The following is a 16,546-nucleotide window of genomic DNA, read 5'->3' on the forward strand; positions in this document are numbered from 1 at the left end:
ACACTTGGGAGTATAATTGTACCCCTTGTTATGAATTGGATAAGCCACTATCTACATCTCTCATACTTTATCAATTGTGCATTATAACTCGTGTCATCCTCAAAGTCCCTATTTTTATTGGACGGAGGGAGTATCATAGAGGAACAGAGAGGAATTGAGAAGCAGCTTCTCAATCCAAGCTAGAAGAAAAACTGAGAAAGAAGGAGAGTTATACATGAAAGAAATACTAGAGTAGTAAGTTATGAAAGTTGAGAGAGTTAAATGGTAAATGATATTTCCACATTATGTTTTGTTTGTGCCATTTGCAAACTCTATCTTGGAATTGAACAACTTCACCATCTAGCCTACTGCAGGCATATATTAATGTTTCCAACCAAACTGCAATTTTTTACAATAGCACATTTCAAACTAACAAATAGCTAGATTAGAGTTTGAAAATCTAGGGGTCTGTATTTGGGAGTTTGCTGAGAATGGTATGCTCTGGTTTGTGATCACATTCATAATCAAGATGAACAAATGCCCTCTCCACTTCTTCAAGCTGCTCTATCTTGATCTGTAGCGACTCTCCAATCGCATGTGCTTCGATCAACGGCAGATCCTCTGGCAGCTCGATATCCACCTGCTCGGACAAAACGTTCTTTTCAGCCTCAACGCGTTACCTACCTACTAGTATCTAATAATAACTGCCTTACCTCAACAAAGTAGAGAACCCCAAACGTGTAGGCACGGACCGTGTCTACACGCTTGATCTTCGGGTCGTGCCTTAGCACAAGATACGTAAGTTTCTGCAGTACTTCTGGCGGAGCCGACTGTCCAACTAGTGAAACTGCATCAAAAACAACCACCAAACTTGAACAAACAAAACACAAACTAGATTTTTTATGTTCTACACTTGGTTCGTGGTTTTGATTTATGGCTTTTTATTTTCCCTTTGGATTTGGCCAACCCTTGGCCATCATCCTTGTGATTATCATGTTTTTATGTTTCTTTTCTCTTTAGATCTCTCGATTGTTAGATGGGTAGTACCCGGTCTGTGGGGATACCATAGTAGTTTGGTTAGCTCTTGTGATTTGTATCTCTCGTGCGGATCGAGTCACTTTTGGACTTGGTTGATGTATGTTTCTTTGACGTATTGATATATACAGGTTGGAGGTCTGCCTAAACCCCCGCTGGGATGGTGTTTGAAAAAAAAACTAGATTTTTTATGCATAGACTCCTTCCGGTCCCCATTAAACGTCACATATTTGACCGGTGCGGATTTTAAGAAATTGTTTGACTTTGTGAAGGAAAGTGGGTGGGAAGTTAGTGGACCCACTTTTATATAATAGTTTTATAATAATTATGAGTAGAATTAGTTAGTGAAATGTGATATCCATTTATTAAAAGTGGGAAAATGAAATGGGTCATTTATTATGGACTGTCCAAATAAGGAAATATGAGACATTTAATAGGCACCGGAGGGAGTATAAGGTAAGGTCATTCATACCTGCATTTTCGAGCACAGTTCCTGACCAGTTAACGATTGTGTAGACAGCAAGAGCTATAGCACCGACCGGGTCAATCCACCAGTAAAATCTGTCGCCGAGAATCGCAGCCACCAATCCCACCAAGTTTGTCACCACGTCGAAGTAATGGTCCTAATTTATCATACTAAAAGTTATCATTGGTGACAAATTAGGTGATCAAAGGTTTCAAATACGAGATAAGTACCTTGGCATAGGCGCGAACTATCTTGTTTCGCGAGCTTCGGCAATAAATCCAGAGAACGAGTTTAATTGCGGTTGCTGTGAGCATAATGACATAGAGCCAGAACAATTGAGTTGAGTTCATCTTTGGTGATGGTTCATTTTTTATTAGCTCTTCCACAGCCTGTATTAGCACTTGGAAGCCTGTATGATTTTGGATATTCAAGTAAGAAAAACCCGAATATTTGAAATGGATTCGGAGAAGAAGAGGAGGAGAAGGAGAAAGCTACCTAGAGTTGCCATTACAGCAGCAAAGATGATGATGCCTACTGGCTGCACTCTGAGTTTTCCAATGGGATATTTGTAAATGTTTATGCTTTTCATTGAGAGATGAGTGAACCATAGTATTCCTCCGGCCATTAGGTCGAGTAAAGAGTCGAGCGTTGAGGCTGCAATGGCCAAGGAGCCACTCTGTACCGTGGCATAAATCTGAAAGAAAATCAAGGAAATTTTAGTACTCCATGTTTCGATAGTAAAAACCAAGAATGTTCATGTACCTTGAATGCAAGGAGGAAAACATTAGCCCAGTTTGAAATATTCATAGCTCTTTCCTGCTGAGCCTGTTCCTGACGCTCTAGCTCTTGGTCGATCACGTCGGGTGAGTCATGGGAGTCGACCTCCTCGAACGATTTTAAGGTGGAAAATTGTCTTTCATAGTACTCCTTCTCACCTGAACAAGACAGGATCAAAGACAAGTTTTGGTCTAAAAATGAATGCTAATCAACACATGAGAAATGGCCTTTAGAATATAAGATTAATCTCCATTTCAAGATTACCTTGAGATAAGCAAGCTGTTTTAGAAACATCAAGATGTAAAGGAGCCTCAGGATCAAGGCATTTCCTTAGCTTCTCAGGCAACTTTGATAAGAAATCACATTTCAGAGTATTGATTGAGTTCCAACTTTTTCCATTTAACACTTTTAGTTTCTCATTGCTCAACAATGGAGTTTTCTCATCCATTGCTCACCCCGCAAAAAAAAAAAAATAAGAAAACAAAAATATTTGAGAATTTCTCTTTTTCCCTACACCAAAATCATTCTTTCATTGAAATGAAACATGTGTATAACACAAATTAAGGTGTTTGTGAATCTGAGAGAAGAAAAAGAAAACAAGATGTGAACAAACACATTAAGACAAGTTTAGATAAATGAGAACATGGTTTGAGAGAATCCCATTCAACAGCCATAATTATAACATGTGTAACTCAACTGCTTCTGTTAATTAATTATATGCCCCTTTTATTTATTTATATATGTAATGATTTGTAAAGAATATTGAAGGACTATATAAGACTTTCATAAAACCTCTTCCCTCATTTTATGCATGGATTTTCTTTGACCAGGTCTCATGGCTACAAATATGTATCTCCAAAGAGTTGATATTTCGTTTACTATAAATTTGTTTAAAAATTGCCTGTATTTAATAATGCTTCTATTCTTTAATTTTTCTTTGGAAAAAATTAAATTCGAGGTTAAACTAAACTTGGAATCTGTATATATATTAATAAAAATTCTTTTTCAATTAAATGGAACATCTATTATTTCAAGTGGCGCAATGATAAAAAAAATTATAGATGGTACTTCCACACAAATAATAAATACTACACATGTTTCATTAATTTGTAATCATAGTCCATGGATGGTACTACGTGGTATTGCGTGTCTCTATGTAGCTTTCAAATCTACTTTTTGGCCTAATTAAGCATAAAACATTTAAATAAATGTATCTTGTCAATTTATGTAATGGAAAAGAAGTTGGTTACTGAAATCACAGCTGGTAAGAGTACTACTAAAAACAACTAATTAGCTAGCTGAATGCCAAAAAATGCATTTTTTGGTTATCAGGAATTTATTAGTCAAGTATACTTAGTGGTGAAAATTGTCTTAGGTCTATGGTATATTTAGCAAAGTGTTAATCTATGAATCGACTGGCCACTACCGTGATTATTAGTGGCAGAAGGCAAGATTATTAAACTACAATTAGTAAAGTAGTAGCAGTTTAGAAAAAAAAAAGTAATGGAAATATTATTAAATGAATGTGAATAAATAGAAGTGAGACACAAAAAATAGGAGGGGGAAACGAAAAATACAATATAAGAGTGAGAAAAAATTATGGCCGGTGTTGCTAATTGAAAGATGATTAATTTTTATAGAAGGAATATAATAGAAAAACAGGATTATTAGTTGTGGCCGAACAGACTCCTTCTGTTTTACCAGACATTTCTTTTGGCCACAAAATTAGAAAATGATGTTTATAGAGCTAAGAAGAATGAAAATAAAGTAGTAGGAGTGATAAAGTAAATGAATTAAAATAAATAAATTAAAATAAAGCAAGAGAGAGTAATTGTTTTGTAAAACAAATAGTTCACTTTAAATGGAATGTACTAAAAAGAGTTAAGAAGAGTGAAAATAAAGTAGGAGTTATAAAGTAAATGAATTAAAATAAATAAAATAAAATAAAGCAAGTGAGTAATTGTTTTGTCAAAAAAAAAAGTTCACTTTTTAAATGGAATGTACTAAATGGTGAATCGGATGGAGTACTTGTTTGGATCATGAAATTAATAGTTTCGACTTTAAGTTATGAGTTATGACCTCCCCTAAAAATAAGTGAAGTTATACCTAGAAGAAAAGTGCATTTCAAAGCTAGACAATGATGATTAAACAAATCAAATTAATGTTTCCAACATCTACATCTCAACAACAGATTAGGTGAATATGAAATCGAGAAAATTATTAAAAAAAAAAATAAGTAGTCAACTGATTAGGTAAACAGAAAGATTGTCCATTTCTTCAAGTTTAGTTTATGGCTCGATATTTTTGACCACGCACAAAATTGAATTGAATCATTAATGAAGAGCTAGCAATCATGCTTAAATTTAATTACGTAATTATTCATGTAGGAGCAGTCCTATTTTGAAATAGCTGTAATAAAAGAGACAGGAATACTCTGTTACTTAAAATTTTGCCAACAAATAAAATTGCTCTTATTGGGAGAAGATTAGATTAAATAATTTAAATTAGATACCTTGAAGCAGGCCTTGAACGGCTGAAAGATCGAGATCGAAAAGATCCTCAGAATCCAGCCCAGATTTGAGTTTTTGTGGCAATCTTTGAATGAAATCATCTCTCATTCTACTCATCCAGTTTGTGCTCATATTCTCTCTCCCCTCATTTTTTAAGGGTTTTGTCAAATCTTTCTCCCACTCCATAATGTTTTGCAGCTTCAACAAATCATATTGAATAAATATCTATGTATTTTCGAATTTACAGTAATAATTGATAAGGCTGCATTAAATGAGAGAGTGTGTAGTTGTCAATCAAAGGTGCAGCTAGCTGGCTCAACAGATGTGTATGTATACTAACTAGCAATTTATTTTAAATCTGACTATTGCAGACCTCCATCCTTCACCTGTCTATTAATTACTCACTCCGTCCGCCCGCCTTTAGGAGTCTCATTTCTTATTGGAGTCTCATTTCTTGGTGGCGATTTTTAGAAATATTAAGAAAAGTGAGTGAAAAAAAATTAATGTGGTAGAATCTCATATATATATATATATTATAAATGAAATGTGAATGAAACGAATTAATGGAATGTGAAACTCCATTACCATTTATAGGAAAAATGAACCAAAACTCTTATTTACGGACAGACTAAAATAAAAAAAATTGATCACCCATACAGAGGGAGTACTTGTATTCTAGCACTATCGCCTTCAATTGTTTTCATTAATAATTCAGCCTCAAAGTGGACAGGTTCCACATGGTTAACTAACTCAAAATTGGCTTCAAATCAGCTTTTTTTAAATAACTTCTGAATTGACCTAGGACATCAAATAACTAACATAACATTTGTTCATTAACACATTCGAAACTATTCTTGTTGATTCATTTAGGTGTTAGAAATGAATTCCAAATCAACAATCATCGAAGATAGAATAAACAAAAGATAGAGTTTCAAAAATGGGGCACTTGAACAAATGCATTGGAGGATGGTGTTCTATACAATTATCAAGAATCAAAAAAAGGAACTTCATTCTTCTCCTTCACCTACGCATCCATATCCAACTTTCCCAACCAACAAAAACTCACAGCAAGTACCACAGTTAGAAACACAAGATTAAAACAGGATGGGGTCAGGTTTTCGACTACCTAACGTACCTACCGTGAAATCTATCCCATAATCGGAAAAAGGGATAACACAGGTGTATTAAGAAGTCAAAAAAAGCTATCCAATAATCCTCAAAGTTAGATTATGGATAGAAGATTCTGCAAGAAAACATAAAAGCTTACTTCGAGACATTAGTCCCAAGCGCTGCTAACCCCAGGTCCCATTCCTCCGCCATAATTTCCATAACCACCACCGCCTCCTCCTCCGTAATAATCATGTCCACTTCCACCCCTGTTAGATGAGGAATCTCTCCTAAAGTCACGACCACCAAAACGTCCTCCACCATGCCTACCTTTAGCTCCTCCATATGAAGGACGACCTGCAAACCGAGTCAGCCACTCAGGCACCTCCTGATTTGCTTCCTTCATTAACTCACCTAAACCCTTGGCCATTGACATATTTTTCTCATTAAAGAATGCTGTGGCAAGCCCTGATTTTCCGGCACGTCCAGTACGTCCTATACGGTGGACATAATCATCAATGTCGTTTGGGAGATCAAAGTTGATTACATGGGAAACATGTGGAATATCAAGTCCCCGAGCTGCCACATCTGTTGCAACTAAAATAGGTGTTCTTCCACTCTTAAACGATCTCAGTGCAAACTCTCTTTCCTGAAGTAAGAAATGTCATCAAATATGAAGCGAGTTAGATGATATATGCTGATGTCTACAAAAATTATGTAGAGTAACAATCACATATATCATTACCTGTTGCGTCCTGTCCCCGTGAATAGTAGTAGCAGGAAATTCATTAAGACACAACCAATGTTCCAATGCGTCAGCTCCCTTCTTTGTTTCCACAAATACTAAAGTGAGAGCTTGCTGCCAGAAACAACCGGAAAAAAAAAATTTCCTTTGAGATGAAATGATAAACTGATAACTGAACAGACAAAATTGAAGAACTAGAACACCAGAATATTTTTGTAGCAAAGCAAAAGACTTATTTTGTGATCATCAAAATATAAAATATTTGCAGGTCCTCAAAAGTTATCAAGTGTGCAAATTTCTGAGATTTAAACTAATGTGGTAAGCTATGAGCTGATACTTAAACAAACGTGGTAACCTATATTATACACAACTAGTCAGATACCGATACCCTCCACCAAAGTTTACTATTTGGTGAATCTAACCATGATAATGATTTAGTCATATATTGGATAAGGCTGGCAAATCATGCGGGTTAGATTGTTCTCATGTTGACCTGATAACAATCCACCTCATTAAGGGCAAACCGAAACACGGCCTATTAAAGAAACCATCAAATCGAATACGGGCTCCACTTGCCACATTAAACCTGAACACGACATGAATCCAAAAGTGATACGAGTCATTTGTACGTTTACACGACACGACAATTACAAAAACTTGACACCACGACAAACACATGATAATGAAATGAAACATTTCAGGACGGTTGCGAATGAGATATGACCTGACAACGAGGTGGGGGCGGTCATGGCGTTAAAGGCAAGAAATGGAGACGTCATACGAAAGTAAGAAAATAAAAGTAATAAAGTAATAAATAAAATAAAATAAAAATAATATTAATTATTAACGGGGTACAGTTGACCCAATAAGGACACAAACAAGATAAGACTCTACACTGACCAATTAAATCCATGTGTGTTTGTGTCATGTTTTCGTGTAGTGTAGAAATTGTAAGTCTTATATTGGATCAAGGGAAGACAAATCAAAAGGAGGTTACCAAAGTGTAAATTACCTTTCCCTGAATTCCACTGTCCCTCTGTGCATGAAGAAGATCCATCAAGTGGCTCCTCTTGTCAGCCTCACGAACAAATTCAACTCTTTGAACGATTAAGCCGGTACTAGAACCAACCCTCCCAACTGCCAAAAAGATGTAATTTGAAAGAAAATCTGACGCCAGTCTCTGCATGTCAAGTGAAGAATTTTGAGAATATATACTCCTTGTAGAAAGACTTAATATTCTTCAGAAAGGAAACAGCATACACTCTCCAGTTATATTAGAATTAGCCTCACCAGATTTTATGAAAATTAAGAAACAACTGATTCACTAAATAGAGAAACATTTCATATTTCCAGCAACATGAGGCATTTTTACATGATTCTTGGTGCTTATGATAAAAATTATTTTTTGTCCAAATTTATTTTCCACTATTACCCCAAACCATCTATCTGAAAGCCAACAGGAAGCAATACAATGGAAGATTTTCATAAGAATTAACTGCAGTAAATTTTAATAGAAAACATGTGAGCTTAAGGTTGTCTGCCCAGCAGCCAACACATGTTGTGAACTTGTGATGCCATACCCTGTGATCTATTAGAGTGAAAGCTCTGAAGGAAAACATGTCAAAGTTGAGCAAATAAAGGATAAAAATCTAGGACAGAAACCTGGATCTCTTTCGGGAAGGTGGCACTAAACAACATTGTCTGTCGTTCGCCAGGACGAGGCATGTCTGCTTCTTCCACTATCTTTCTGATCTGAGGCTCAAAACCCATATCCAGCATTCTATCTGCCTCATCAAGAGCTAGATATCTTATCATTTTCAGTGAAACTTTAGCTCTCTCTAGCAAATCAACCAATCTTCCAGGAGTTGCCACCAGTATATCAACCCCTCTCTCAAGTTCGCGGAGCTGTATAAATAATAGAAAGATTCGGTCACAATTACAAGTAGATATAATTATTTCTAGCAAGAAAGGCTGTTCACGATATATAGTGTGAAATTTTTAAAGGGACCTTAAAATAAATTTGTCAGAAGCATATTCACAATATATCAACTTTGATAGTTATACTAAGAGACACTAAAGTATCATTACAGTAAACAAGCTAATAGCTTTTTTAGTTAACAATTCAAAACGAAAAGTATCATTACAGTAAAGTATCATTACAGTAAACAAGCTAATAGCTTTTTTAGTTAGCAATTCAAAACGAAAAGTACCTCAGCCATGATGTAAATTTCAATAACCAATTACTAATGTATGCAGCAGCAACTTTTAGCAGAAAGCTGGAATAGCACCAGCAAATGTAAGATTCATATTATTCTGAAAGTGAGCTAAATTAGTACAATTTGTTCAGTTTCTTGAATTTTCATTTTCCACATTTCTCTGGTAAATGATGCTATTTTACAGTCAAATGGATATTCATTTACACCATCAGGACAATATTATGCATCAAAAGACAATGCACTAACCACCAAACAAAAATGAACAGAACAAGAAACTAAAGGAAAGAACCTGCTGGTGCATTGGCGCTCCTCCATAAGTAACAACCACCCTAACACCGGTTTGATAGGAGAACTTTCTAGCTTCCTCATGTATCTGTATATCAAATTCAACCTGTAAATTAGCTATTCCGACTTGTGTAGAAAGATAAAAGTGTGAAACTATAGCACACAACATCACACGGTCACCTGCACTGAGAGTTCTCTTGTTGGTGAGAGAATAAGCGCAAGCGGGAAAACAGTCCGGGTTCCCTGTGGTCTGTTTGCAATATGTCCTCTCATAATTCCACTGATAATGGGAAAGCAGAAAGCAGCGGTCTTGCCAGAGCCTGTTTGAGCACAAGCCATCAAATCTCGTCCCGCCAGAGAAATGGGAATCGTATACCGCTGAACAGGGGTTGGCTTCACATATTTACACCTCTTAATATTCAAATTAAGTGCATCACCCAAATCTATCTCAGCAAACGTAGTCACTGGAGGTGGTATATTTTGCCCACTCGTCTCCACAGCAATATCCTCATACGCATCAAAGTTAATGCCTGTATTCTCCTGCTCGTTAAATGCAGGCTCCGTATCAGCAGCAGCCGCATCATCTTTGCCAAACGGATTGACCTCCCGGTCCCTGCCACCCCAACCACCACTGCCACGACCTCCACCACCATATCCACGACGCCCATAATCAGGCCTAGAAGCAGGCCATTGCGAACCACCCGTGGGTCTAGCATTTGCAAACCCATCATTTCCTGATGGTGGGGCAGCCACAGATGACGCAGGCGGTCTGTTCCGAAGGTGCGGTGGAACATATGCTGACTTAAGTGCAGCAATGCCAGCATTACCTGGAGGTCCAGTTGGTGAATTCTCAACAGCATCCGCCCATGAAGTCCCCATTTTTCCAGCAAACTCAGCAATTATCACTCTGAATTGAAGTCGAATCTGAATTTGTCAACTAAACACCCTGAAATACGAGACAAGAAATCAAATCAAATCTCATTCTAACCAGAAAAGAACAGTCAACCTTAATTCAAGTCTTCATCAGTGAAAATTATGCAAACAAAAAAACAGTAAAATTTTGCTATTCCAATAGAATAAAAAAAAACAATCGGCTAGAAAACATAGCAAAGAGATTAATTAGCTCACTCATTTATTTCAATAGCATTTGACAATGTGTGCGCATAGACATAGACATACATAGAATTCAAATTCGAAAGAAAAGGAGAATACCTTGGAGAGGAGAAAGACGGAATTTCAGTAAACCCTAACGACAGAAAAGAGGAAATATAGGATTTAAATTTAATACTAAAAAATAGGCTTATGAAATCTCTTGGACTGTATCTATATATATTGACTCGCTTCTTTCGCTCTTCAAATCTTTCCACACTATTCACTAATTACCAGTTGGATAATTAAATCCTTTTAATAAACGGTTCTATTGTTTAAAGCTAATCCTATTTGGTTTGGAATTTGGATTTTTATATCATCGCAATTATGGTTCGATTAAAGTATATATTGTCCAAATTAATAATTACTGCATTATCTTTTTTCCTTTTATTACTTTTTAGGATATTGGTCCTAAAATTATAAATTTTGTTCAAATTTTGTTATTTTCCCCAAACTTTAAAATTTGCTCTAAAATATCATAAGTTTTACATTTTATTTGCTATTTCTCAATCCAGCCCAAATAAGATTTCTATGGTAGAAAACTTATAATATATGGACAATCGTAAAATGTTTATGATATTTTAGATCATTTTAAATTCGTGACAAGTAGGATAAAAAACTACATAAAAAACCATGTTAATTTAATAGTGCTGAGAAGGATAAAAAAAATACACTTAAATTAGTCGGATAAGTTAATTGACCTGCCATAAAAAATAACAAACTAAGTATATAATTTATGATATTTTAAACCAATTTTAGAATTTGTGAAAAATACCAAATTTTTGTCAAAGATTTATTATTAAATTTATTGTTTTAGAGACCAGTACCTCTATTTTTATTATATGTATTTGTTTACCGGTGAAATTGAATAATTACCAATGAATTTGCTATCGAGTCATTAGAAATAATGAGATAATGTCATAGATTTGATTCAAATATTTTTATTATTTTATTATATCTGTATTTGATATGATATATTATTGAATATTTAATACTATTGGTGTTAATTATAAGTGGTACGCAAAATCCCATAAATCATTATTAAGATTTGTGTGCTCTTAATTTAGAGTAAAAGTTAATTTTGATAACATATTAACCAAATTTGAATTTGGTCAATAATATTCACTTTTTGAAAAACATGTCCATAATAAATTAAAATATCGATGAAGTAGTCTTTTTTTACGTTTCTGTCAAAAAAAACTAATGGTCAGCGTTAATTGCACAGTGGCATGACCGTTAGTTTTTTGACGGAACAGTCAAAAAAAGACCACTCCGACAAAAATTTCATTGGTATGGATCTGTTTTTCAAAAATTGAATGTTTTGTACCAGATTCGTATTTAGGTCATATGTTTTAAGTCCAAAATTGACTTTTACTACTTAATTTATATGGCTTAGCGTGTTCCGTACCAAACTTTATTTTTTATAAGAATAACTATAATTTATATTATAACTTTCTATTTTGATCAATCCTATCTTTTGAAACTGGAATATAAAATTATAATTTTTCAATTTTTCGCATTTGTCAGTAGTAAGTCAAAATTAAAATTAATATGACAATCATATACTCCTTTTGTCCTAAGGTAATTGAATCATATTTCCTTTTGGTTTGTTCCAATGTAATTGAGTCATTACTGTATTGGTAAAACCTTTATTCTCTCTTACATACTCTCTCTTCATCTCTATTACTTTATTCCCTCTTTTAATTTACTCTTTCTACTTTAACCTTTAACAAATCAAGTTCTTAAATTCCTTGTAAAAAAAATGTCCCAACTACCATGGTGTCACGCCCGCATTTTCTAAGGATAGAAAACACGGTTGATCGCGACTAGGGGAGGGTTAAAGAAGCGGGGAAACAAACGGGAATAGCTCGAATAAAATCAGAGTGTCATTTCACCAATCAACAACTCCAAATGAAAATATCTCAACAATACACGAACTCAAAAGAAACAATATTTAGCGGAAGCATTCGAGAGAAGAATAATATTATGTATGAAGACACAATATATTCGGAACATTTAAAAGCAAACACAAATCTTCACCAGCTCTGCTCAACACCCACCGCGTTCGTCACAGATCAACCTGCACATTTTTAAAAGAAATGCAGGGCTGAGTACTTGATGCACTCAGTGGACTCATGCCGAAAACATTTTCAATAAAAATAATTATCATGACATTAACGAGTGACCTCGGAGTTTTAACTTTGAAAGGGCCCGAGTCACTAAAACATTTCACCAACATCATCATCACCATCAACCTCAACATCATCTACATCAACATTACCATACCATATCTGAACATACATGACAAGGAATGTGGCCACATTCCAAGCCACTAGACCGGCCAACTCAAAGAGACAGCGCACGATCTACGGGGTGTACACTAGCCTGAGTAGGGACTCACTCCCTAGTCAGACCCGAATTTGATTAACCATACATGGCAAAAGCCACTTCAGATAGGTCCCATAGCGACACAAAAATATGGCATGACAAACATATTTCGCAAAAATAAATATACTCAGGACATAGTCCTTATTTAAAAAGAAAGCTCACCTCGTTCTCTTAAATCCTTCACTTGTCAATCAGCTCCGTTCTCAAATAGAATGCAAAAATTAGATCGTAAGAAAATAATTTAATTTCAACTATGCATACCTGTATAAATCTTACCCTTCGGTCTCACTTAGGAATTTCTAAAATATCTATGATATTAGCACATTGTATTCATCCTTGTATTGACTCCGTCCTAGCTCTCGTCATCCTTGTATTCAAATTCCAGTCCAACTCAAAAAAAACAGGCGGCCTACGTCTCCTAATTAACTCATTGACATCTGTAAATATAACTTCATCTCATACTACTATTTATCAATATTGCTTGAAATCATATCTTATGGACAAATATACTATTAAATAGTAAAAGGGGCCATACTTATCTCTTTTTTTCTCATTATGTCAATTCCAAAAATTGGCATTTGAGATAAAGTCCAATTCTTTCTTCTATCATCCGATTCCATTTGCCTTCTCACCCACCGTCTCCGTCGTTCAAGTCTACCAAGGCTGATGATTCCCTCGGCCTCTCGGTCTCTTATCTATCTCCGTCGCTCCAGCTCAGCTCTCGTCATCGCCGAGCAGCCGCTGTCCGCCATACGCTGCTGTTGTCATCTCCCGAGCTGCCTGCTCGGTTTATCCAGCCTCGGCTGTTCACGGAGAGCGCCGCTGCTGTCCCTTATTCGCCTCCTCTTTCTCTCTTTCTGCCGTCTCACATCGCCATCTCCCTTCCTCAGCTCGCAGCTCCACATCGGTTTAGCCCGGAGTGGATCCCGTTCTACCGCTGCCTCACATCCTCTTTTTTTTTCTGAATTCATAATGATCAGCACTGCATCTTTCTCTCCCGCGGTTGTTGTCCGTACTCCAAATTGAGGGCTCGTCGTTGCTGCTCTGTTCCCATCTCTCTCTCGGGCTTCTCAACGTGTCAAAGGTCGCAGGGCTCCTCCTTTTTCTCGGTTCGGCAGCCCCGAAAAACAGCACCGCTGCCCAACTTCTTCATCTCTCTTCCTTCGTCAAAACGCAGTGCCGCTGCTACTAACTTTCCTTTTGCTCGGGGTACGCCGCCACCATGGACTCGTCGTCTCTGTCCACCGTTCGTCGTCAAGCAGCGCTTAACGCCGCTGCTGTTCGCAGTCGCTACTCCTCCCATCTTGTTCTTCATATCTCCAAATATTGCCTCGATCGGACATTGGAGACCTCGGCTTCCCTCTCAATCTCGTCACTTCTCTCTCTAAATCTCTCAATTCGTAAATCACAAATCGGGAAAACCCTTTCTTCTCTCACAGCTCCACCGTTGCTGCTGGATACACGGACTACCCAACGCTGCTGTTCGGAATTTTTCGAGCAGCCGAGAAGTGCCATCACTGTCGTCCCGCTCCGCCGTCGTTTCTCCTCCGCGCAGCCGTCACCACTGCCGCCATTGATGAAATCAAGAAGAGTGAATGGAGTAGATAGCAAGATTGTTGGGATTCATTGTGGGATTTAAAAGTGCAGATAGTGGAACAGAATCACGTTTGTAGCGGAAAAGAAGTGGGATCGTGGTGAATAAAAAATCTCTTTGGGCTGCTTTTTATGAACTGAAAATAGGGCCCAAATATTATAATTTGATTTGGACTTTATCCTTCTTTTATAGGCAAGCCCAAATACAAAAGGATTTAATGAAAGAAAATTTGGCTTGTAAAATTCGATATCGTTATGAGCTCAACTAAAAAATATATATATATAGAAAAAGTTGGGGTATTACACATGGGAAGGAGGGATAACGATATACTCCCTCCATCCGCCATTATGAGTCTCATTCCTTAGAGGCATGGATTTTAAGAATTGTTAAGAAATGTGGGTGGAAAAAATTTAGCGAATATGAATCTCATTTGTATGTATTAGTTTTAAATGAAATGTGAGTGGAATGTAGGACCCTATTACCATTTATAGTAACAATGAATCGAGACTCCTAGTTGCGGACATACTAAAATAGAAAAATGGGATTCCTATTCGCGGACGGAGGGAGTAACAACAAAACCACTTCATCGTAGATATATCGGTATCTTTAAAAAAAATACTTGAAATATAACAATGCCATATTATTAAAAATAATACTCTCCCTGTCCCTTAAAATAGACCATATTTGCTATTAACAATGCCATATTATTAAAAATAATGCTCTCCCCATCCCTTAAAAATAGACCATATTTGCTATTTTTTGATGTCCCTTAAAAATACCTAATTCTATAGAAGGAAATTTTTTCTCTCTAATAAGGTGGGGGTATCATACTCCAATCATTTTTTCTTTCTATCTCTCTTACTCTACCAACTATACATTAAAATTCGTATGGTTTCAAATATTGTTATTTTTAGGGACATAGGAAGTATCATTTTATTAGCATATCATATTTGATTATCACATTAATTTCATTTCTGACCAAATATAGGACAATTTAAAAAATTGAGTGAACTACAAAAATGGTCCCTGGACTATGGGTTTATCTCGCCCATAGTCCCTGGACTTTAAAAATATCGCCAGACATCCATGGACTATGGGTTTATCTCGAAAATGGTCATTTTCACTGTTTTCGGTCGAAAATACCCTTTTGGGGGTTTTGGGAGGTTTGGGCAATTTGGTCTTTTCATACTTTTAACAATTTAAATCTGATATTATTTCAGTTATGTACTAAATCTGACATTATTTCAAAATTATCATTCTTCTTCCCTTTTGTCATCCTTCACTTTGTTTCTTTATTTCAATATTAGATTTAATTTTATAAAATTAAATTTTAAATTTTAATTTTTAAATATCAATACATTTTTTTAATTAAAACTATTAGTTCATGGACACTATAAATATTAATTAAAACTATTAATTTCTGTTATTTAATATAATATTCAGTTGAATTGAAGAAGTACAGAAAAATAATATTAATCATGATGGAAAAATAAAAGCTATTCTATTTAGCCTTTGTTCGGTTGTTATAATTGCTTGTGATTGAATATTATGAAGTTGACTAAAAATTTGATCCTACTAAAAATTTTATATAGGAGTATTTTTGTTGAAATTTTCTAGTAAATTTTGATTGTTTTTAAATTAATAAACAAAAATTATATTAGTCTTACATTAGATGCATATTTATTTCAAAATAAATTGTGTTATATGATCTATTTATGATTAAAGCTATTAAATATTGATTAAAACCAAGGCATTGTCATACCTTATTGATTAAATATTAGACACTATCAAATATCGATTATGACTATTAATTTTTGTTATTTAATAATTTTTATAATTAAAAAAATTTATTGATATTTAAAAATTGAAATTTAAAATTTAATTTTGTAAAATTAAATCTAATATTGAAATAAAGAAACAAAGTGAAGGATGACAAAAGAGAAGAAGAATGATAATTTTGAAATATCAGATTTAGTACATAACTGAAATAATATCAGATTTAAAATGTTAAAAGTGTAGAAAGACCAAACCCTCCAAAAGGGTATTTTCGACCGAAAACAGTGAAAAATGATCATTTTCGAGATAAACCCTTAGTACAAGGATGTCTGACGATATTTTTAAAGTCCAAGGACTATGGGCGAGATAAACCCATAGTCCAGAGATATTTTTATAGTTCAGTCTAAAAAATTAAAGGATAGAGTGATATAACAAAATCTCAAGGAATTGAGCAGCTCTGGAACATCTAGATTCTCCAAAAAAATCGAGTGATATAATTTAAATAAACTTTAGAGCACC

General features: G+C 35.3%; 2 protein-coding genes across 4 annotated transcripts; both read right to left on the reverse strand.

Moving 5' to 3' along the window:
- Window positions 1-248: 248 nt before the first annotated feature.
- Window positions 249-5,058, reverse strand: LOC121742552 (metal tolerance protein 4-like). 2 transcript variants are annotated; one of them, XM_042135716.1, is made up of 7 exons: window positions 4,770-5,058; window positions 2,243-2,415; window positions 1,976-2,174; window positions 1,711-1,889; window positions 1,487-1,637; window positions 693-826; window positions 249-619 (listed from the first exon to the last, which is right to left on the reverse strand). In XM_042135716.1, the coding sequence occupies exons 1-7, from the start codon at window positions 4,951-4,953 to the stop codon at window positions 440-442; spliced, it is 1,200 nt and encodes a 399-aa protein (XP_041991650.1). In that variant the 5' UTR covers window positions 4,954-5,058; the 3' UTR covers window positions 249-439. The 2 variants fall into 2 exon arrangements, with proteins under 2 accessions (XP_041991650.1, XP_041991649.1); XM_042135715.1 differs by lacking the exon at window positions 4,770-5,058 and adding an exon at window positions 2,522-4,036.
- Window positions 5,059-5,696: 638 nt separating this feature from the next.
- Window positions 5,697-10,454, reverse strand: LOC121811339 (DEAD-box ATP-dependent RNA helicase 52C-like). Of its 2 annotated transcripts, none has more exons than XM_042212177.1 (7): window positions 10,333-10,454; window positions 9,301-10,066; window positions 9,125-9,208; window positions 8,282-8,524; window positions 7,632-7,799; window positions 6,620-6,733; window positions 5,697-6,523 (listed from the first exon to the last, which is right to left on the reverse strand). In XM_042212177.1, exons 2-7 carry the CDS (start codon window positions 9,997-9,999, stop codon window positions 6,044-6,046), a joined length of 1,788 nt encoding a protein of 595 aa, XP_042068111.1. In that variant the 5' UTR covers window positions 10,000-10,066; window positions 10,333-10,454; the 3' UTR covers window positions 5,697-6,043. The 2 variants fall into 2 exon arrangements, with proteins under 2 accessions (XP_042068111.1, XP_042068112.1); XM_042212178.1 differs by lacking the exon at window positions 10,333-10,454 and adding an exon at window positions 10,249-10,297.
- Window positions 10,455-16,546: the final 6,092 nt, after the last annotated feature.

Source organism: Salvia splendens, chromosome 7 (assembly GCF_004379255.2).
Source record: "Salvia splendens isolate huo1 chromosome 7, SspV2, whole genome shotgun sequence".
Lineage (NCBI taxonomy): Eukaryota > Viridiplantae > Streptophyta > Magnoliopsida > Lamiales > Lamiaceae > Salvia > Salvia splendens.